This window comes from Leptodactylus fuscus, chromosome 3, assembly GCF_031893055.1.
Source record: "Leptodactylus fuscus isolate aLepFus1 chromosome 3, aLepFus1.hap2, whole genome shotgun sequence".
NCBI lineage: Eukaryota > Metazoa > Chordata > Amphibia > Anura > Leptodactylidae > Leptodactylus > Leptodactylus fuscus.
Window position 1 is genome coordinate 215,225,107 of NC_134267.1, and position 23,593 is coordinate 215,248,699.

At 42.2% G+C, this 23,593-nt stretch overlaps 1 protein-coding gene across 3 annotated transcripts in view; it reads right to left on the minus strand.

Moving 5' to 3' along the window:
• The window catches only part of NBAS (NBAS subunit of NRZ tethering complex), a 498,058-nt gene that overhangs the window by 91,464 nt on the left and 383,001 nt on the right, over positions 1-23,593 (minus strand). For all 3 annotated transcript variants that reach the window (XM_075269168.1, XM_075269167.1, XM_075269169.1), the window contains one exon: positions 4,370-4,565. In XM_075269168.1, coding sequence (XP_075125269.1) covers positions 4,370-4,565 — 196 coding nt within the window. The remainder of the gene's footprint in view (positions 1-4,369; positions 4,566-23,593) is intronic.

Here is a 23,593-nt window from a genome sequence, read left to right on the forward strand (position 1 = left end):
CAGTATGCCACCCAAACCAATAATACCGCCTGTAGTAGAAACAGAAATATCTTTTAATAGACATGCAAATTAGCCAGCAAGTCCACTAGGGGTGGCCCAACTTACAGACAGCAGCAAATACAACCCTGTACTGTGACATCACTGTGTATATTATCTCTGTACTGTGACATCACTGTGTGTATTATCCCTGTACTGTGACATCACTGTATGTATTATCTCTGTACTGTGACATCACTGTGTGTATTATCCCTGTACTGTGACATCACTGTGTGTATTATCCTGTACTGTGACATCACTGTGTGTATTATCTCTGTACTGTGATATCACTGTGTGTATTATCCTGTACTGTGACATCACTGTGTGTATTATCCCTGTACTGTGACATCACTGTGTGTATTATCCCTGTACTGTGACATCACTGTGTGTATTACCTCTGTACTGTGACATTACTGTGTGTATTATCTCTGTACTGTGGCATTACTGTGTGTATTATCTCTGTACTGTGACATCACTGTGTATATTATCCCTGTACTGTGACATCACTGTGTGTATTATCTCTGTACTGTGACATTACTGTGTGTATTATCCCTGTACTGCGACATCACTGTGTGTATTATCTCTGTACTGTGACATCACTGTGTGTATTATCCCTGTACTGTGACATCACCGTGTGTATTATCCCTGTACTGCGACATCACTGTGTGTATTATCCCTGTACTGTGACATCACTGCGTGTATTATCTCTGTACTGTGACATCACTGTGTGTATTCTCTGTACTGTGACATCACTGTGTGTATTATCTCTGTACTGTGACATCACTGTATGTATTATCTCTGTACTGTGACATCACTGTGTATTCTCTGTACTGTGATATCACTGTGTGTATTATCCTGTACTGTGACATCACTGTGTGTATTATCCCTGTACTGTGACATCACTGTGTGTATTATCCCTGTACTGTGACATCACTGTGTGTATTATCCCTGTACTGTGACATCACTGTGTGTATTATCCCTGTACTGTGACATCACTGTGTGTATTACCTCTGTACTGTGACATCACTATGTGTATTATCCATGTACTGTGACTATGTGTATTATCCCTGTACTGTGACATCACTGTGTGTATTATCTCTGTACTGTGACATCACTGTGTGTATTATCCCTGTAATGTGACATCACTGTGTGTATTATCCCTGTACTGTGACATCACTGTGTGTATTATCTCTGTACTGTGACATCACTGTGTGTATTATCCCTGTACTGTGACATCACTGTGTGTATTATCTCTGTACTGTGACATCACTGTGTATTATCCCTGTACTGTGACATCACTGTGTGTATTATCCCTGTACTGTGACATCACTGTGTGTATTATCCCTGTACTGTGACATCACTGTGTGTATTATCCCTGTACTGTGACATCACTGTGTGTATTATCTCTGTACTGTGACATCACTGTGTGTATTATCCCTGTACTGTGACATCACTGTGTGCATTATCTAGATTCCAAAATCAGCGTGTATTATCTTTGTGTGTACCAAAGACAAAATAATCATACGTATATTAACTTCTGAACTGAGCAATTTAAGATGGCCATGGTAGACTGAGGCCCCCTCAAAAATTTTGCAGCCCCATACCCAAGTAAATTGGATATTAATGTATCAGCTCTCAGTGAAGTAGAAACATAGTTGCAGGGAGAGGGTCATAATGTTAAAAAAAAACTGCAATATTTATCTTTTTTTTTTTTTTTACTTTGGATTTCCTTTTTTGAACTAATAAATATTTGAGTTTTTTTTTTTTTTTTACATTAAGCATACGTGCCGGAGATTTTTGTATCTACAAAGCAATGGAATACGATATTCCCTGACTGACATCTGAAAGGTACAGATGACTCTATCGGCCTCCTCTTCACCTCCCCCCACCTCCCCCATGACTGAGGGCCTAGGCTTTACCTTATAGCCTGGGTCATGCAGTGGTTAATCGTATATTTACTGTATGAAGATCTTTTTATTCCTCAGTTTGTCTCACTGGATAAAGAAAGCAAAGGTCTTATTGATGGGAGAGTAACCACAGACAGAGACGTAGGATCTTTTTGTCTAATGGGACAGAATGTTAAATATTTTTTCTCCGAAGCCTCCGACTGCGTTTGGAAAGTAACAGAAGAAGAAAACCATCAAGTAATAAAGCAAAAGCGGCGAAGCCGGCAAAGTATTTATTTATATCAATTCTTATTTCTCTGTGGAAAAACTCTCCGACACTAAACTTTCACATAAATGGTTTTCTTGACAGTGTGAAATGTGTTCTCTTCACAGAATCTAAGCGGCAGTGTTCATGGAGACCAAAAACTGAAAATGTCCCTGATATTTCATTACAGGCCCACCTTATAGGCACAGATGAGCTCTTCAATACGCAAAAGGAAAAAAAACGGGTCGTTAATTATTGGGGATCGTCTCCGGGAAGACTGTCATTATGAGCAATTCTACATGAACTTTAATAATCATAGTTATTTTATGTTCCGTCGCTGAGATGTTCCGTGGAAAGTTCAAATATAAGTGGAAAGGAACTAAATCTCCTAAGTAAATTTTGTTTTTTTGGGGGGGCATAACCATAACAACAGCGAAAAACAAATTTCCGATGCTTAGACTAAGTATATGATAAACCAGAAGACATGGTGAGTACCGATCCCTTCTAATACAGAGACCATGAGGAGACTAACTACGGGAAATACTGTATATGGGGCTGCACAGTAGGGGCTAGAAGACCCCCGGGTCCATCCAGTCTGCCCTGATATTATCACCATTTTATCTTAGGATAGACGGGTAGTTTTGCCATGATTTAGTTGCATCATGAAAAACATCATTCACAGTGGGTTTGTTGCTGGTGAGTTTGCAATTTTACACTATACTTGCCCCCTTATACCTCCCCCCCAGTATAATGTCCCTCTTTTCCCCTTACATTCAGTAAAATGGCCCCTTCACCCACATTGCTGCGATTGTAGAAGGCAACGGGTGAGCTGTTAGAAAGTTTGTTGGATAACAGTATATTGGTCCCCTTATGCCCCAACACATAATGTAATGGCCCCCTGATGCCCTCACACAGTATAATGACCCCATTTTGTACACACATATAGTATAATGGTCCGCCATTTCCATCATATTCGATAAAATGGCCCCCTCTGTCCCCACACACCATATAATGGCTCCCTTCTCCCCAGCCTACTCAATAGAATGGCCCCATTTTGGCCTCATATACAGTATAATGGTTCCCTTGTTCCCACAAATACAATATAATGGCCCTTTCTGCCCCCCACATGATATAATGGCCCCTTCTGGGCAAAATATGGGATAACGGTCCATACTGCCACTACACATAGTATAATGGTCCCTTTAGTCCCCACACATAGAATAAGGACATCTTGTGCCCCACACACGGTATAATAACCCCTTCTGTCCCTACATATACTATAATGGCTCCCTTTTGTACATCACTCAATATAATGGCCCAATTATGTCTACACATACGTACAACATAATGATTACCTTCTTCCCCCAAATACAATATAATGGCCCCTTCTGAACCCACATGGCACCTTCTACCTACATGGTATAATGGCCCATACTGCCCCCAAACACGGAATAATGGTCCCTTCACACACTATAATGACTCATTCTGCCTCTACATCCAATACACTCCCCTACTATCCCCATACACTGTATAATGGCCTCTATTGCCCAACATGTGGTATGATAGCCCCTCTTGTCCCCACAAATGGTGTCATGGCTCCTGCAGGCACACAATGTAATGGCTGCTTTTGTCCCCATACATTGTATACTGGTCCCTATTGCCCGACACGTGGTATGATAGCCTCTTTGTCCCCAAAAATGGTGTCATGACCCTTCTGGCACACAATATAATGGCTGCTTTTGTCCCCACATACAGTATAATGGCCGTCAGCTACATATGCCTCGGGTGCAGGGGTCTGCACACTAGTCGCTCCCGTTACAATGCAATAAGTGCTAAATGTATGAACATTGGGTGCCCCATTAATCATTAGAACAGGAGTTTCAGTCCCCATTCTGGCAGAGATTGAACAGACCATGCTCAATACCACCCCACTTAGAGTCTATAAGACTGCTGGAGATGGCTGAGCACAGAGCTTGGTTATTTCTGTCAGCCTCATAAACATTGTATGGGGTGCACTGCATATATATATATATATATATATATATATATATATATATATATATATATATAACTACTACTCCAGTTAAACTCCTTGGAGGAAGGGCCTCGGGCCCCTGATCCTACACTTATCACCAATTCTGAGGACAGGTAATGAATGCTTCTTATGGGGTCATCCTGTTACCTTCTTGTCTGGCCATGAAGCCTTCAGTACGGCTTGTGTTCGGAAAAATACGAGCAGCTTGCTGTCCTCATCGCTCAGATTAAACGCCTGTTCCATAATCTGTAGCACATCGATTCTGGGCTTCACCGGTAAGGAGTCATCCCCACAAAATGGCCGTAACCACTCCAAGAGGTCGTCCGATGAGACAAGCTTCTCCCTATAAAATAAGAGAGGAAACAAACTCTGTATCAATGAAATATTACAGTAGAGTGTTGTGGGGATACTACAGTATACGTCTTCTTATAGGAAGGCAGACCATCTATAAAGGATTTATTAGGTTTAGGTAGAAAGTGAATCCCACTTTAGAAAACTCTGCCTCTTGTGTGGGACGTGGTCCCGACTCACCATGACCACCACTGGTCCATGCACAGTCTGCAAGGTGTGATAGGTAGGTCTAGGAGGTTGGACCATGTCAGGTCATTCTCTCAGGATAACTGGTCATTGGTCTATATCAGTTTTTTGGATGCTCTAACTTACTGTAATAGAATAAGTGACATTATCTTAAGGGGATCCTCTGCTTTATTCTTTTAAGGGTCCCATGACAATAAGCTGATGTCCTGTAGTGCCAGGACTTGTTGCACCAAATGTATTCTGTTGCAGGACGACGACACCAGCACACAGCCAATGTCTTTAAGAACTATCTTCAGTGTAAAGGAATTGCCATCCTAGAATTCATGATCTGGCCCTCATATAGCCCAAATCTCAACATCCAGGGATGGCAGAGCCTGGAAGAGGAACACCCCCTCCCCGCTCACATTGTACAGCACGATAGGCGCTGCTTTGAAGAAGGACACTCCTGACTGACTGTCAGGAACGCCGTTCTGACTGTAAAGAGCTACAGTACCGGGGCACAGATTGGAAAAACAGACAGTGCGCTGAATTGAGCGCACTGTAGGCTTTCCAGCAGTATAGAACCGCCTATGCCCCAAACCATGAAAGGTCCTCTTTAAATTGTATGGGGGATACTATATGGGGGGGGGGGCATTATATTGTATGGGGGTCAGTACCTGAGGGACAGAGGAACCGAGATCAAAGAAAGGTGCTGAAAAAAGTTCCTGTGACTGACGCAGATCAGCTGTTTGGGGACAGTGCAGCGACCAGTAATGTTAACATGCTGGCAGGCGAAATGGTCACTTGCTTTGCAATGTGTACTGGTGGATTTAGGTACTGCAGCCATGCGCATTGTATAGCAAATGAACAAAACAGTTTTCAGCATGTTAAAATCGGACCGGCTGATCTACCGAGTCCTGGCTGTCAGACCTCTGCAGATGTAATACTGATGGCCTATCCTAAGGATACGCAACAATATTAGAAATGCGGCTAATGCATATAATACAGGGATACATCATTTATATTATGTAGCAGGGTGCTCCAATATGGGGTGTACACCAAAAGCCCTGTGTAATATAGTAGGCATCCCAGCTCGACCAAATAGAGTTAAGGGCCTCCAACTATGGGATTCAGTGTGGCAGTCAAAAATTCTAGGCTGTGAATATCCTTCATGCGAGCGATCACTTCCGACCTCGTGGGGGGAGCACATCTCTCCAGTGGCGGGCAATGAGAGCCTTCACTGCAGTACAGAAATACTAACACAAGACATCTTCTTGCTCAGGAGCCTGGGGGGCAGGTTAAGCAGGTAGATCATGGGATCCAGTGGAACCCCCTGCACAAGTAGACCCTCCGTGAGGAGTTGTACCTCCGCCCAGAAGGGACCGATGAGATTCCTAATCTGTCTTAATTCTCTGATTGCAGATTTTATCATCTATTTTCTGTAGATGATTATGGGGGCGGCCATCTTATATGAGCTTCTCCTCTGCTTGTTAACAGCATTTAGTGACATGCTTTACAGCATAACCATGGTCATGGCCAGCAATAGTCTAAAGCTGCCTCATGGAGGTCTATGGGAGAATTTTCTAGACATGTTCTGTGCAGGGAGGGGGAGTAGATACATTGTAACATCATCTATTGGATGCAACAATGTTTCAGTGGTATCTATAAAGGTGTTATCTTCTATTGTAATCCTGTCTGTTAAGTAAATTAGGTGACTGCTGCAAAGAAAACTTCTAAAGAATTGGCAAATGTGAATGGTCCAATAAATTGGGATGGTAATTTGTTTCACTAAAGAGCGCTTGTGCTTTTTTTTGTTCTTGAGGCTAGTATTCAGCTTAGTGGCCAGAGTGAAATTACAGGACCTTAGGAAAAATAAAATGAAAAAATAATATTCTTAAAAAATATGTTATCATAAAAACTTGGTTTGAAACGTAAGTCATTTTCTTGTAAAACATTCCCATTGAGTTAGAAGACTTGGTATCCAATGGTTAATGGTCTCTGGCGGGAGCACAAAGGGTGCGTTGAGCGAGTAGTCTTTATGAACAGCGAGCTGGTATCCTGCGTGGAATCTTGTGTGTCACCGCAACGTGTATCTTGTATGACAGATGCAACACTTCAGCGATTACAGGAGTCTCCCGAGTAAACAAAGCGCTTCTGCTGGAAACCTATACAACAATGAAATGGTTACCCCACACCGCCTGTGCCTGCCCTTGAGATACCTAAGGGCACATTATTCTGGGATCAGAGATAACCTTGGTGATGACTATCCAGTCTGAAGTACAATAATTAAGTTCCTGTGTGCTCCTGTGGTTCCTGCAAACTGTGAGGCAGCCAATTTTCACCGCCAATGACAGCCGGCGCTGCATGTGCGGCGGATACAATACTGTGGAGGATATAGGGGCTCGGCTGTGTGCAGCACTTAATCACATGCATGCTCTGGGAATGTGCCGTATATAGCAGCCCCATAAAACTGAGGAGTACTGTACTGTACACAGAATGGATTTTCAAGGAAGATCTAGCAGAGCTGAATTAGTGGTTTAACTGTTTGTTTAGAGCACTGTGCACACTGGGCAATGAAATATGCTCATCTGCCAGCAGGCAAAACATTGTGTTACAGTATACTGAATGCCAAGCTAAGATCTGCTGTATGCAACAGACTTACACAAGGATCATACTAGCATTCGGGTCTCCATCATTTGGGTCTGCATGGGGGCTCGAAAGGGGGGAACCTTGTCCGCTTAATATGTGGCTACACACGAAAACTAGTAGGGTCCGCCACGTTTCTGCTGGTTTATACAGATTTTAAGAGGATTCTGTGACTCCAATGCAGGTGTGAAACCAGCCTTATGCTAGGATTACACTAGTGCCCATTGCTCTGGTCCGTCGGAGGGTGGAGCGCTACAACAGTGCTCATATACACCCCATTAACTATAATGAGATCCGTCGGGTGTCCGTTCTTTAAAGATGAAACCATCTTTAAACCATCTGGCGATTTTCGGCGCACATTACGATGGAGACGAGACTCCAAGCAGATAAGAATGTAGCCTTGGCTCTGCTGAAATAAACATACTCAATGGGGAAGATTTATTATGCGTTGTTTTACATTTTTCCGGCATACATATAATCGTTGCATATCTTGGTGCGAGTTGGTTTGTAAAAGTTTGTAGTCCATAATAAAAAAAAAAACAACAAATAAATACAAAATGGACAACCCGTTTAATTTAGTTTTGAGGGATATGGCAGGAGAAACTATGTGTCCTGTATTTTTATGAGGACAGTTGTGTTGCAGTTGGCACCCATTTTTGCCTAGTAGTGAGTCAGAACTGAACCTGTCTGGTACATGGCGCAAACAGCGCATTTGGGTCTGCTCCATGAGCTTGATACAGAAGGGCTAGACCATATAAAGTCCAGCTTCTAAAGGAACAGTACAAGTATTACTTTTGGTGTAGCATGTACAGCGTGGGTAGAAGGGGTGCATGATGAAGTCACGCTCTGCAGTGTTCTGGGTCTTTCATAAGTCTGCAACTTATCGCCTATGCAAATTATAGGTGGGTAGTGCACTGAACACCATGACAATGTCATGTAGTGCCTTGTTGGTTGTACCAGATACTGGCGTCCGCTACGCCACCGTTGAAATCTGTCAAAAGCCACTAAAGGCAAATAATTGACCATTTACCGCCGTATCAGGCTGGGTGGTTCATGCACTTCCCAACAAGAGAAGACAGGTTAGGTATCTCCTTCATCTCGATGTGCTCTGGGAGAACGTACAGCAAACAAGAATGTTAGTCAAATGCCGTATTATCATAATTCGATTTAATCTTACAGGATGATACATTTACGTAGCCTGCAGACACAAAGCCAGAAAGTAATAACCCTATATTTAACATAATGTGACATATGGGGGAATAAAAGCACTCAAGCGATGTCAGAGCTCACAGTCATCATTAATTCATGATGCCCTTCCATCTAAACCAGGTTATTCTTACACATTATGTGGCCGACCGGCCGGAGTACTGACCTTTACCAGACACAAATGTGATCTGAATCCTTACATCTATAAACTCTGCAATAATTCTTTGACCATCACAACATAACAGGCATGTCACCATAGAAGAGTGATGAACTGTCAGAGCATAATGGAAATGGGTTGTCACAGCGTAACAGAGGAGGACTGTCACAATATAACACAAGAGGATTGTCACAACATAACAGAAGAGGACTGTCACAGTATAACTGAGAGGGACTATCACAATTTACTAGAAGAGGACTGTCACAGTATAACAGAAATGGGCTGTCACAGTGTAACAGAGGAGGACCGTCACAGTATAACAGAGGAGGACCGTCACAGTATAACAGAGGAGGACTGTCACAGTATAACAGAGGAGGACTGTCACAGTATAACAGAGGAGGACTGTCACAATGTAACAGAGGAGGACTGTCACAGTATAACAGAGGAGGACTGTCACAGTATAACAGAGGAGGACTGTCACAATGTAACAGAGGAGGACTGTCACAGTATAACAGAAGAGGACTGTCACAGTATAACAGAGGAGGACTGTCACAGTATAACAGAGGAGGACTGTCACAGTATAACAGAGGAGGACAGTCACAATGTAACAGAGGAGGACTGTCACAGTATAACAGAGGAGGACTGTCACAATGTAACAGAGGAGGACTGTCACAGTATAACAGAGGAGGACAGTCACAGTATAACAGAGGAGGACTGTCACAGTATAACAGAGGAGGACAGTCACAATGTAACAGAGGAGGACTGTCACAGTATAACAGAGGAGGACTGTCACAGTATAACAGAGGAGGACTGTCACAATGTAACAGAGGAGGACTGTCACAGTATAACAGAGGAGGACTGTCACAGTATAACAGAGGAGGACAGTCACAATGTAACAGAGGAGGACTGTCACAGTATAACAGAGGAGGACTGTCACAATGTAACAGAGGAGGACTGTCACAGTATAACAGAAGAGGACTGTCACAGTATAACAGAGGAGGACTGTCACAGTATAACAGAGGAGGACAGTCACAATGTAACAGAGGAGGACTGTCACAGTATAACAGAGGAGGACTGTCACAGTATAACAGAGGAGGACTGTCACAGTATAACAGAGGAGGACTGTCACAGTATAACAGAGGAGAACTGTCACAGTATAACAGAGGAGGACTGTCACAGTATAACAGAAGAGGACTGTCACAGTATAACAGAGGAGGACTGTCACAGTATAACAGAGGAGGACAGTCACAATGTAACAGAGGAGGACTGTCACAGTATAACAGAGGAGGACTGTCACAGTATAACAGAGGAGGACTGTCACAGTATAACAGAGGAGAACTGTCACAGTATAACAGAGGAGGACTGTCACAGTATAACAGAGGAGGACTGTCACAGTATACCAGAAGAGGACTGTCACAGTATAACAGAGGAGGACTGTCACAGTATAACAGAGGAGGACTGTCACAGTATAACAGAAGAGGACTGTCACAGTATAACAGAGGAGGACAGTCACAGTATAACAGAAGAGGACTGTCATAGTATAACAGAGGAGGACTGTCACAGTATAACAGAGGAGGACTGTCACAGTATAACAGAAGAGGACTGTCACAGTATAACAGAGGAGGACTGTCACAGTATAACAGAGGAGGACTGTCACAGTATAACAGAGGAGGACTGTCACAGTATAACAGAGGAGGACTGTCACAGTATAACAGAGGAGGACTGTCACAGTATAACAGAGGAGGACTGTCACAGTATAACAGAGGAGGACTGTCACAGTATAACAGAGGAGGACTGTCACAGTATAACAGAGGAGGACAGTCACAATGTAACAGAGGAGGACTGTCACAGTATAACAGAGGAGGACTGTCACAATGTAACAGAGGAGGACTGTCACAGTATAACAGAAGAGGACTGTCACAGTATAACAGAGGAGGACTGTCACAGTATAACAGAGGAGGACAGTCACAATGTAACAGAGGAGGACTGTCACAGAATAACAGAAGAGGACTCTCACAGTATAACAGAGGAGGACTGTCACAGTATAACAGAGGAGGACAGTCACAGTATAACAGAGGAGGACTGTCACAGTATAACAGAGGAGGACTGTCACAGTATAACAGAGGAGAACTGTCACAGTACAACAGAGGAGGACTGTCACAGTATAACAGAGGAGGACTGTCACAGTATAACAGAGGAGGACTGTCACAGTATAACAGAGGAGGACAGTCACAATGTAACAGAGGAGGACTGTCACAGTATAACAGAAGAGGACTGTCACAGTATAACAGAGGAGGACTGTCACAGTATAACAGAGGAGAACTGTCACAGTACAACAGAGGAGGACTGTCACAGTATAACAGAGGAGGACTGTCACAGTATAACAGAAGAGGACTGTCACAGTATAACAGAGGAGGATTGTCATAGTATAACAGAGGAGGACTGTCACAGTATAACAGAGGAGGACTGTCACAGTATAACAGAAGAGGACTGTCACAGTATAACAGAGGAGGACTGTCACAGTATAACAGAAGAGGACTGTCATAATATAACAGAGGAGGACTGTCACAGTATAACAGAGGAGGACTGTCACAGTATAACAGAGGAGGACTGTCACAGTATAACAGAGGAGGACTGTCACAGTATAACAGAGGAGGACTGTCACAGTATAACAGAGGAGGACTGTCATAGTATAACAGAGGAGGACTGTCACAGTATAACAGAGGAGGACTGTCACAGTATAACAGAGGAGGACTGTCACAGTATAACAGAGGAGGACAGTCACAATGTAACAGAGGAGGACTGTCACAGTATAACAGAAGAGGACTGTCACAGTATAACAGAGGAGGACTGTCACAGTATAACAGAGGAGGACTGTCACAGTATAACAGAGGAGGACTGTCACAGTATAACAGAGGAGGACTGTCACAGTATAACAGAGGAGGACAGTCACAGCATATTAAGCATGAAGCATTCAATCCACTTGGAGATTGTATACCGTATAATGTTTCACCGTTGCAAGAATATAGAAGTTGCAGTTGCATTCAGTTGTAGACAAACACTTTGGGGTACAATTTTAGTACCTACTTGTAGGAAGTAAAGAGACTTTTGCAAATCCTAGAACATTATATGTCACGCGAAAATAATAAAAGAATAGCTTGGTGAGTAATAAGTTTCTTGGGGGGAAGAAGTGGGAATTGAAAGTGTTTAGGTACATGGCACCCAACATGTTCACTGAGCATTCATTCATATTGCTCCAAATATGTTAGACTCCCATCATGTCGACCTCTTTCCCTCCTCTGATTGACACGTCCAGGCACATACCTAATCTTACCTGGCCCCAAGCTCTGTTGCACTCGCCTGCACATGCGCAGTGCAGCTGTACCACTTACCTGGTCCAAGTCACATATACTGTGCATGCGGTGAGAATATGAGCAGCAGGGAGTGCAACAGAGTAGGTACACAAAGCTTAGCTTTAGTTCACATCTGCATTTGCTAATCCGTTTTATATCACAATCTAATTTTCTGTCTGCATGTTCTGTGCAGACACAACGCGGAGAGCACACGGACCCCATTATAGTCTATGGGGTCTGGGTGCTTTCACTGCACACCGCTTGCCAGTGCATTTAGTATTCCGTTTGGGGGATCCCCATGCAGACTCCCCCGAACGGATTACCAACACAGATGTGAATGAGGCCTTAGTCTGTCAATCAGACGGAGGGGCAGCCCCAAGTGGCAGGAGGATTACCTACAGTTAGGGCCAGAAACATTTGGACAGTGACACAAGTTTTGTTATTTTAGCTGTTTACTAAAACATGTTCAGAAATACAATCCTATTAATATTATAAATGTGAAAGTTTGTGAGTTTGTGGGTTTGTGTGTTTGGATGTTTGCATGTTCGGATGTTTGTTCCTCAATCACGGAAAAACCGCTCCACCGATTTGGCTGAAATTTTCCACAAACATAGTTAATACACCCGATTAAACAATTGGCTACTTTTCGTCACAATAGCGCACATACGTTTGTGCCAGGACCCCCACAAAACCCAAACTCACACCACTATCTCTGCAATCTCACACACTTTGGACCCCGATTTGGCTGAAATTTTCCACAAACATAGTCCCTACACTCGATTGCGCAATAGGCTACTTTTCGTCACAATAGCTCACATACGTTTTTCCCAGGACCCTTTGGATGTTCAGATGTTTGGCGGTCAATCACGCAAAAACCGCTCCACCGATTTGGCTGAAATTTTCCACAAACATAGTTATTACACTCGATTAAACAATAGGCTACTTTTCGTCACAATAGCGCACATACGTTTGTGCCAGGACCCCCACATAACCCAAACTCACACCACCATCTCTGCAATCTCACACACTTTGGACCATAGCAAGCCACAAAATTCATATTGCCCTCTACAGCCTCGCCCCTAACCCCACACAATCTCATATACATATACTTTACTACTTTGCCCCTCACCTTAACGATACTCCAGGAGGCTCTCTTTAACGCTCCGGAGCAGCCATGTTTGCCCCCACCACTCTGACAATCCGCGACACCGCCCACCCATGTCAATACCCCTAGGTGGTCTAATAAATGCAAAAAAAAAGTTTAAAAAAAGTAAAAAAAATATAAAAAAAAAAATAAAAAGGATTAAAAATTCAAATCACCCCCCTTTCCCTAGAACACATATAAAAGTAGTTAAAAACTGTGAAATACATACATGTTAGGTATCCGCGCGTCCAAAATCGCCCGCTCTACAAAGTTATACAAATATTTTTCCTGTTCGGTAAACGCCGTAGCGGGAAAAATGGTCAAAAATGCCAAACTGCCATTTTTTCACTGTTTTGATTCTGCTAAAAATTTGAATAAAAAGTGATCAAAGCAATAACATTTCCCAAAAATGGTAGAACTACAAAGTACACCCAGTCCCGCAAAAAAAGACGCCCTATACATCCCCGTACACGCAAGTATAAAAAGTTACGGCTGTCGGAATATGGCGACTTTTCAAAAAATAATTTTTTAACACAGTTTTGGATTTTATTTAAGGGGTCAAAATGTAAATAAAACTATATAAATTTGGTATCCCCGGAATCGTAACTAAGCACAGAATACAGGGGACATGTCATTTTGGTTGCACAGTGAACGCCATAAAACCAAAGCCCCTAAGAAAGTCGCAGAAATGCATTTTTTCTTCAAATCCACCCCATTCTGAATTTTTTCCCTGCTTCCCAGTACATTATATAGAATAAATAATGGTGGCATCATGAAGAAAAATTTGTCCCAGGAAAAATTAAGACCTCATATGACTCTGGGAGCGGAGAAATAAAAAAGTTATGGGGTTTAGAAGGAGGGGAGTCAAAAACGAAAATCAAAAAATGCCATCGGCGGGAAAGGGTTAACTTCAAATACTTCTGTCCCAAAGTCACTATGTAAAGTTTCTCACAACACCGTATATATAGCAGCTCAAATACAAATTAACTTCAACACAAAAGTCTCACGTATTCTCAGAATTACAGCAAAAACAAGATACAAACTTACATTTCATATCCCATACCATATACACAGTACGAAAACTTTACCCGCGCCTGTATATACCCACTTCTACAATCACCGAAGACGAAGTCGCGGGTACCAGCTAGTTATATATGTAATATGGGCTGAAAGTGCACACTCCCAGCTGCAATATGAGAGTTTCCACATCCAAATCGGAGAAAGGGTTTAGGAATCATAGCTCTGTAATGCATAGCCTCCTCTTTTTCAAGGGACCAAAAGTAATTGGACAATGGACTCTAAGGGCTGCAATTAACTCTGAAGGCGTCTCCCTCGTAAACCTGTAATCAATGAAGTAGTTAAAAGGTCTGGGGTTGATTCCAGGTGTGTGGTTTTGCATTTGGAAGCTGTTGCTGTGACCAGACAACATGCGGTCAAAGGAACTCTCAATTGAGGTGAAGCAGAACATCCTGAGGCTGAAAAAAAAGAAAAAATCCATCAGAGAGATAGCAGACATGCTTGGAGTAGCAAAATCAACAGTCGGGTACATTCTAAGAAAAAAGGAATTGACTGGTGAGCTTGGGAACTCAAAAAGGCCTGGGCATCCATGGATGACAACAGTGGTGGATGATCGCCGCATACTTTCTTTGGTCAAGAAGAACCCGTTCACAACATCAACTGAAGTCCAGAACACTCTCAGTGAAGTAGGTGTATCTGTCTCTAAGTCAACAGTAAAGAGAAGACTCCATGAAAGTAAATACAAAGGGTTCACATCTAGATGCAAACCATTCATCAATTCCAAAAATAGACAGGCCAGAGTTAAATTTGCTGAAAAACACCTCAAGAAGCCAGCTCAGTTCTGGAAAAGTATTCTATGGACAGATGAGACAAAGATCAACCTGTACCAGAATGATGGGAAGAAAAAAGTTTGGAGAAGAAAGGGAACGGCACATGATCCAAGGCACACCACATCCTCTGTAAAACATGGTGGAGGCAACGTGATGGCATGGGCATGCATGGCTTTCAATGGCACTGGGTCACTTGTGTTTATTGATGACATAACAGCAGACAAGAGTAGCCGGATGAATTCTGAAGTGTACCGGGAGATACTTTCAGCCCAGATTCAGCCAAATGCCGCCAAGTTGATCGGACGGCGCTTCATAGTACAGATGGACAATGACCCCAAGCATACAGCCAAAGCTACCCAGGAGTTCATGAGTGCAAAAAAGTGGAACATTCTGCAATGGCCAAGTCAATCACCAGATCTTAACCCAATTGAGCATGCATTTCACTTGCTCAAATCCAGACTTAAGGCGGAAAGACCTACAAACAAGCAAGACCTGAAGGCTGCGGCTGTAAAGGCCTGGCAAAGCATTAAGAAGGAGGAAACCCAGCGTTTGGTGATGTCCATGGGTTCCAGACTTAAGGCAGTGATTGCCTCCAAAGGATTCGCAACAAAATATTGAAAATAAAAATATTTTGTTTGGGTTATGTTTATTTGTCCAATTACTTTTGAGCTCCTAAAATGTGGAGTGTTTGTAAAGAAATGTGTACAATTCCTACATTTTCTATCAGATATTTTTGTTCAACCCTTCAAATTAAACGTTACAATTTGCACTTGAATTCTGTTGTAGAGGTTTCATTTCAAAACCAATGTGGTGGCATGCAGAGCCCAACTCGCGAAAATTGTGTCACTGTCCAAATATTTCTGGCCCTAATTGTATTTGCAGCAATGGCAATGCCCTTGTTGCTCCAAAGAGTAACTTTGCAAGATGACAAAAACATATCTTGATATCTTGGCAATGGAAGAAGTGATTCCCAAGGGGAAAACACTGTTTGGTACATGCTATCTGCGAGTTGGGTTGTTATTTTGGGTTCTGGTTTCACCAAAGTGGAAACGTAACCACCTACAAATTCACACCAATACACAAAACATAGAACCAGTATAAAAAAAAATAAAAAAAATAATATCTGAAAAAATAGTAAAATCAGAAAACTGAGTTCACGTCCCGGTTAATACATATGGAGCCTGACGTGACACGTAGCGCGGTTCGGGCTGGGAATCTGTTTCCTGCGCCTTTTTTCTTTTAATGAATCAAAACTTCTATTAAAGCCACAAGATGAATCTTTTCAGACGTCTCCCGAGAACTCGGCCTCATAAAAAATTATTTCTGTGATGACAGCAAGGCGACAACGTTTAATACTTGAAAAAGATGGCTGGATGGGGACCCAACCCACCATCTGGATGTGAATGAGGAACGACAGTGTGCGTATGATATAATATACCATTACAGTAAACACAATATGCTCAAAGATCAGCACAAGGAAATACAACAGGGACTTGGTGGAAGGAATACGTTCTCCTCATTGTGGAGTCAAGGAATGTATTATCTGTAGTATACAATCAGGCCACAAAAAACGGAACGGTTCAGGAAATACATAGAAACACAAAGAAATACTGCATATTATTGCCACAAAAACATTTAGGAAACTGCTCGGCTGGGCCTTGTCTGGGTAATCCTTTATGGCCCCAAAAATTATATGTTCATCAGATGATGTAAAACTGCAGTTTATTTTGCTCATCTCTATTAGAACAGATCTATGACTACAGCTTGGCCACAGTGTCTTCTAGAGGAAGTCCAGAGTAGTGCACGACACACCCTCAACATGTCATTGGTTCAGGCCACTGCTCCTCCTCCATACTACAGAGAATCTAGGGTAGTATATGATCCCCCCATCTAATCATTGGTTCAGGCCACTGCTCTCTGGCTCCTTACTACAGAGAATCTAGGCTGGTACATGACACTCCCCCATCTAATCATTAGTTCAGGCCACTGCTCTCCCTCCCTACTACAGAGAATCTAGGGTGGTACGTGACCCCCCCCCCCCAATCTAATTATTGGTTCAGGCCACCGCTCTCTCCCTCCCTACTACAGAGAATCCAGGTTGGTATATGACACACCCCCATCTCATCATTGGTTCAGGCCACTGCTCTCTGGCTCTCTACTACAGCTTAGTGACAGTGCCTACAGGGAGTTCAAAGCAGTACAAGACACAACCCCAACTCTTCATTGGTTCAGGCCACTGTTCTCTCCCTCCCTACTGCAGAGAATGTAGTATATGACACACTCTGTCACATCAGTGGTTCAGGCTGCTGCTCCCTCCTTCCCTACTGCAGCTTAGCTACAGTGCCTACAGGGAGTCTAGGGTAGTACAAGACACACCCCCTTCTCATCATTGGTTCAGGCTGCTCCCTCCTTCCCTACTGCAGCTTAGCTACAGTGCCTACAGGGAGTCTAGGGTAGTACAAAACACACCCCCTTATCATCATTGGTTCAGGCTGCTCCCTCCCGTCCTCCTACAGCTTAGCTACAGTGCCTACAGGGAGTCTAGGGTAGTACAAGACACACCCCCTTATCATCATTGGTTCAGGCTGCTCCCTCCAGTCCTCCTACAGCTTAGCTACAGTGCCTACAGGGAGTCTAGGGTAGTACAAGACACACACCCTTATCATCATTGGTTCAGGCTGCTCCCTCCCGTCCTCCTACAGCTTAGCTACAGTGCCCATAGGGAGTCTAGGGAAGTACAAGACACCCCCCCTTCTCATCATTGGTTCAGGATGCTGCTCCCTCCCTCCCTCCTATAGCTTAGCTACAATGCCTACAGGGAGTCTAGGGTAGTACAAGACACACACCCTTATCATCATTGGTTCAGGCTGCTGTTCCCTCCCTCCCTCCTACAGCTTAGCTACAGTGCCCATAGAGAGTCTAGTTGAGTACAACACACCCCACCTTCTCATCAGTGGTTCAGGATGCTGTTCCCTCCCTCCTTCCTACAGCTTAGATACAGTGCCCATAGGGAGTCTAGTTGAGTACAACACACCCCACCTTCTCATCAATGGTTCAGGCTGCTGCTCCCTCCCTCCTACAGCTGAACTACAATGTCTACAGGGAGTCTAGCGTAGTAAAAGAAACACCTCAACCTCATCACTAGATCAGGCTGCTGCTCTCTCCTTCCCCACAATATATACAGAGTGTCTAGAGTAGTACAAGACACACCCCTGTCTCATCATTGGTTTAGGCCACTGCTCTCTCCTCCTCTACTACATAGTATACATAGTACAAGACACCCCTCCATCACATCATTAGATCAGACCGCTGATGATCTACATGGCACTGTTATTGGTGTGGAAGGCATTCTGGACCTGACCTGTCCTATCTCGGTGTATAGACAATGTGTCATGTTGTAATAAATCTCAATTGGAAACATACTGAATATTACATATCTGAGACTGATGCACCCCAAGATATTACTGAGGATATTTCATAACTATAAAAAAGATATAAATGGATATTAGACACCTATTAATAATTGAAAAACTTGACTTTTTTGTACTGGTTTCTAAAAACTTTGCTACAGCAGGTGATAATGGAATTCACATGTTTATCTGATAGCGGAGAAGTTACAGTGGTACATTATGCGGCGGCTGGCGTACGACACCTTGTTTCATACAGTTTCTAATTATTTATAAGAATATTTATTATTAACATGGTGTAAAAGTGTAAAAATCCAAACAGATTTTAGGATATAAAGATAGGTTACTAGCTGAGCCCGCAAACTGCAGTTATTGCCCCAGGGTACACTGACTGGCGTCCTGGCATATTTGAGAGGAATAATATACAGGTGGAAAACATATCGTCTCTACAGTGAACAATTATAGATGTATTACTATGTAGCTAGACCCACCGAGCAAAGCTTCTGAGATCTCACTATAGAGAGTCAAAAGTTTAACCCAATTATAAGTAGCCCTTAAAGGGTTATTCCAATCTCACTGTTTCAGCAGTCTGCCTGCAGTGTCTTCTTCTCACTTCCTGTATTCTTCCCTTTGGCTGAACGGGTCTGAGAAGTATCACAATACTTCTGCATATCAGATACAAACTGCAACCTAAGGCATAGTAATGGCAAATTCACCCCAAAATACAAAATTCAATGTCCAAAGACAGAATTGCCATAAAAATAATACAAACTTTATTAAATAAATACAATAAAAAACATGACAAACAAAAACATGCAACAAATAAAACAGGAGGAACCAATACTTCCAAAATGGTATGTAAAAATCACATAGCAATAATCAAAAGAAAGACATACCATGAACAGACGCGTCCCAACGCGCGTTTCGCCAACCAATGGCTTCATTCAGGGGCGAAGCCATTGATTGGTGAAACGCGCGTCTATTCATGGTATGTCTTTCTTATGATTTGATGATACTCACAGTCTTTCCATGTACTGGGTTTGTGTGTACTTTCACCATTGCTACATGTCTTGGCTACATTTCTTGTTGCTTTATGCACTTTATATACCTATATAGCCTTGATGTTGCCACTGTGTTTACTCTTTGTACTTTCAGCCCTGCTTGAATGTCCAACATAATTATTGCTATGTGATTTTTACATACCATTTTGGAAGTATTGGTTCCTCCTGTTTTGTTTGTTGCATGTTTTTGTTTAAGTCATGTTTTTCATTGTATTTCTTTAATAAAGTTTGTATTATTTGTATGGCAATTCTGTCTTTGGACATTGAATTTTGTAGTGTACAATGGGAAGAATAAGTTCACATAGCAGGCAAACAAAGCATCATTTCTAATGCAAAAGTCTTCAATTTACATTAGCTACCAGCAAAGATAGGATCCTTGAGATGGGACGCTTTTAAAGAGGACATTTCATAATCTGTAACTCCTGGAGCCCCCATTGCAGAAATATCACTGTCATTATTTTAGATACTGACATTGATATACTGTCAGATGGGCAGTCTTTGAAAAACAAAAAACAAATACTATGCACCACAGAATTCAGCAGAGCAGCAGCCCTGTAAAGGTGTGATATATAGAACTCCAGGGATTACAGGACATGAAAGGTTCTCTATAAGCATATTCTATCTTTAAGAATACAATATTTTACAAATTACAAAAATCTATATAAAAACATAAAATTCTGTGTATAAATTTGAAAAATAAATGCATACAAAAATACAAGTTATACCATCCCTAACCCACCAACGAGCATGTAGTTAAGATTGATTGCACAAAATAAAGCCTGGGGGTAACAAATGTTGCGATCATAGATTTTTTGAAAAGAACTCCAAAGTTAAAAATATAAGTAAAAATAGCAAAACTTGTCATGATACTGTACACTTCGTTGATGCAATTCTGTTATAATCCAAAGTACCAAAAAGTTGCATGGGTGCAAAAAAAACAAACAAAGGTCTCTATTTTTCTGGAGACATTAATTTTGTTGCCCACTCTTTTCCTTATTTCCAAGATTAAACTTTACTGGTTTCTTTTCCGAACCCATACACTATGCTGGGAAAGAGACTCCTATTATTATTATAGTTATAAGAGGCTTTCTGAGCAGAAAATCGTTTTTTTGTTTTTTTTTAGAAAGGGCTGTTAGTACTAGCAATGGGTTAATAAGTACACCCATATACTTTTAGCAGTGTTTGGATGGATTTCTGGGTGTCTCTGGCAGCTGCTGCCATTCTCTGCCTTTGTTTACTGGTGTTAGCTTCCTGGTGTGCGGCTTCCTGTGTAGCTTGTACACTAGTTCCCTCTCACTCAGGCCCCCCTACTCTGTCGTTATGTTACAAAACCCTCCCTGTCTCATTAGCTAGCTCCTCCAACCCAACCTGTCTCTTTAAGAATAGCAATCTTGTCCATTAATAGCCCCTCCCACCCTCGCCCCCCAAGGAAGGCTTGGTAAGTATTGATGGAGGCAGGATGGAGGAAAGAGTGTCCAAGATCAGTTTATCTTGGACAACCCCTTTAACTATGCCAAAACTATGGCAAAACCATGAAAGATCAGATAAACAGACCAAATTTGTCATATAAATTGTAACTCTCTTGGAAAAAAATCCAGCCATATCAAAATGGTTCACTGACAATGAAGTAGGGGTGTTGGATTGGCCCCCACAGTCCCAACCTCAACCCAATGGAACACTTGTAGGGAGAGTTGAAGAAAAAGCAGTCATCGTACCCAAGTGAGTCGACAAGCCTGTACCAATATTGGGAACGTGTAGAAAAGATCTGGGATCAGATTTTGGTCAGGATATGCTTGAATGCGATCAAGTGCATACCCAGAAAGACTAAGGCGGTATTGAAAGCCAAAGGTGGATTTAATAAAAATTTAGTTTTTTAGGAGCAAAAGAGTAACAATAGAGTTACATGACAAGAATCTGCATAACTAATCATATGCTAAATAGTTGCAAGTCACATTTACGTATGAGATAGTCAAGATGACTGTCTATAAAATAATGGTAGTCTCACATTGGAAACTGTAGTGGATAGTCAGAGATGAAGCCTGAAAGTCACAAGTTCTAAACATTGTTACCCTTTTGCTTCTCAGTGAATAGAATAATAAAAACGAGAAAAACAAAAAAGGAAAACCAGAGGCAAACTAAACTAATTGCAGCCTCTAAACAGCTCCATCTTCCCATAAGCATCTTACTTTTTAACTTTTTACCATTTTATTAATGTGTGAGTATGTGTCAAGACGTCGCGAACCAAATCAATGGAGTCTGTTTACTTGAAAAGTCTAGAAAATACTTGCTTCACAAACCCCAGATTCTCACCACGGGGAATGTTGCTTGCCAGTCAAGCAATTTGTCAATACCCTAAAAGTACAAAATAATCTCCATTTTAATGAGGAAAAACACCAGACAGACAATAGATAAAGGTGAGCACAAAATGTCAACTACCTGTATATAATTTAAACAATGACATTTCAACATTTCTAAATGCGCTAGGATAGTGATCAACATGAGATATTACTACACGCAATATTAACTGTTTATTAAAGGTACAATTATATAAAAACGTGGCTCTCAAACTCTCTAAAGGTCCAGATCCACTACGTCCATGTTGCCCACATACACTCAGCTCTGCTATATCCATGGTTTGCCCTCCACCTAGCTATGCTTGTTACCTCCATTTTCCCCACTACACCGAGCAATGCTACTTCTACATTTCCCCATCATCCAGCTTTGCTAACTCCATGTTTCCTTTCTACACCCAACTCTGCTTTTCCATATTCTCCCCTACACCCAGCCATGCTACCTTCATATTTCCCCCTTAACTCAGTTGTACTACCTACATGTTTGCCACTGCATTTTGCAACCTTCATAGAGATGAGTGAATAGTATTTGATTGAATACTCGTATCGGTCGAATACCACGCAGGAAAATTCCATTGAATTCAATTCAAGAACCTTGGAGGATCCAATGTGTCGAACTTTGGTTTCCATGGAAATCGGAATAACATTCCCGTTTTTTTCCCATAGACTATAATGGTATTCGATATTCGAACGAATACTACTCGCTCATCTCTAATCTACACCCGAAGCTCCCCTACTCATAAATGGGAATGGGATGTGTGCAGAATACTGGCGATTAGTAATGTGGCAGTCTGTAGTGTGGAGAAGGTTTTCAACTTGGCTCGCAACCTCTACCAGGAGGTATTAAACCATAGTTTAGGAAACAGTGATACAGAATTAAAAAACGCACAAAGTGTTCACCAATATTTATTGTCATTGGGATCTCTGTCAGTAAAGATCCATTAAAAATGCTTCAGTCCATATTTGCCAACTCTTTAGGAAGAGCTGGGTGGCTCAAAAAAAAAAAAAAAAAGGTGACCACCTGGAATCTCAAAAAAGCTGGAAAATCCCCCGTGCCGTCAATCTGTATGTGGCTTGGGCACTTTATATGTAAATCGTGTTCAACAAAGGGCCCTGCTTAGAACATAAAGCATCCACATCACAAAAAACAGGGGCTGTAGTGATGCCTAGAATGGGCTGTGGCCTTGCTCAGAAGTTTTCACGGGATGCATGGTTTACCAATCTCATCGATAGCCCTTTATAAATGCTGGTAAGTATTCTCAGTTACATATCTTGGCTTTTATACAAGTGAAAGCATTCAACCTAGTGTGAACCAAGTCTAAACTAGGCCTAGGTGGGCATTGTTTCTCCAGATGGAGACTGGCAGATGGCTAAGAAGTCTTATTAGCCAGGCAATGCTTCCTGGGAACGAGTATGCAAATTCGGACCACAACAGCTGAATCTTAAGTGTCACCTAATAGAGGATATACAAATTTGATCAGAGAGTCCGGGTAGAAAAAACAAAAACAAAACAAAAAAACATTCTCGCTTGTCCACGTTGCTCCGGTGTCTCCCACCTGCTGCTCCTGGGGTCTTCTTCTGGCCGCTTCTGGGGTCCATTTCTTCTCTCATCATGTGACCGCTGAGGCCAATCAAACACCCTAAGGAAAGGAACAAGGACGCCACTCAAATACATTCCTTGTG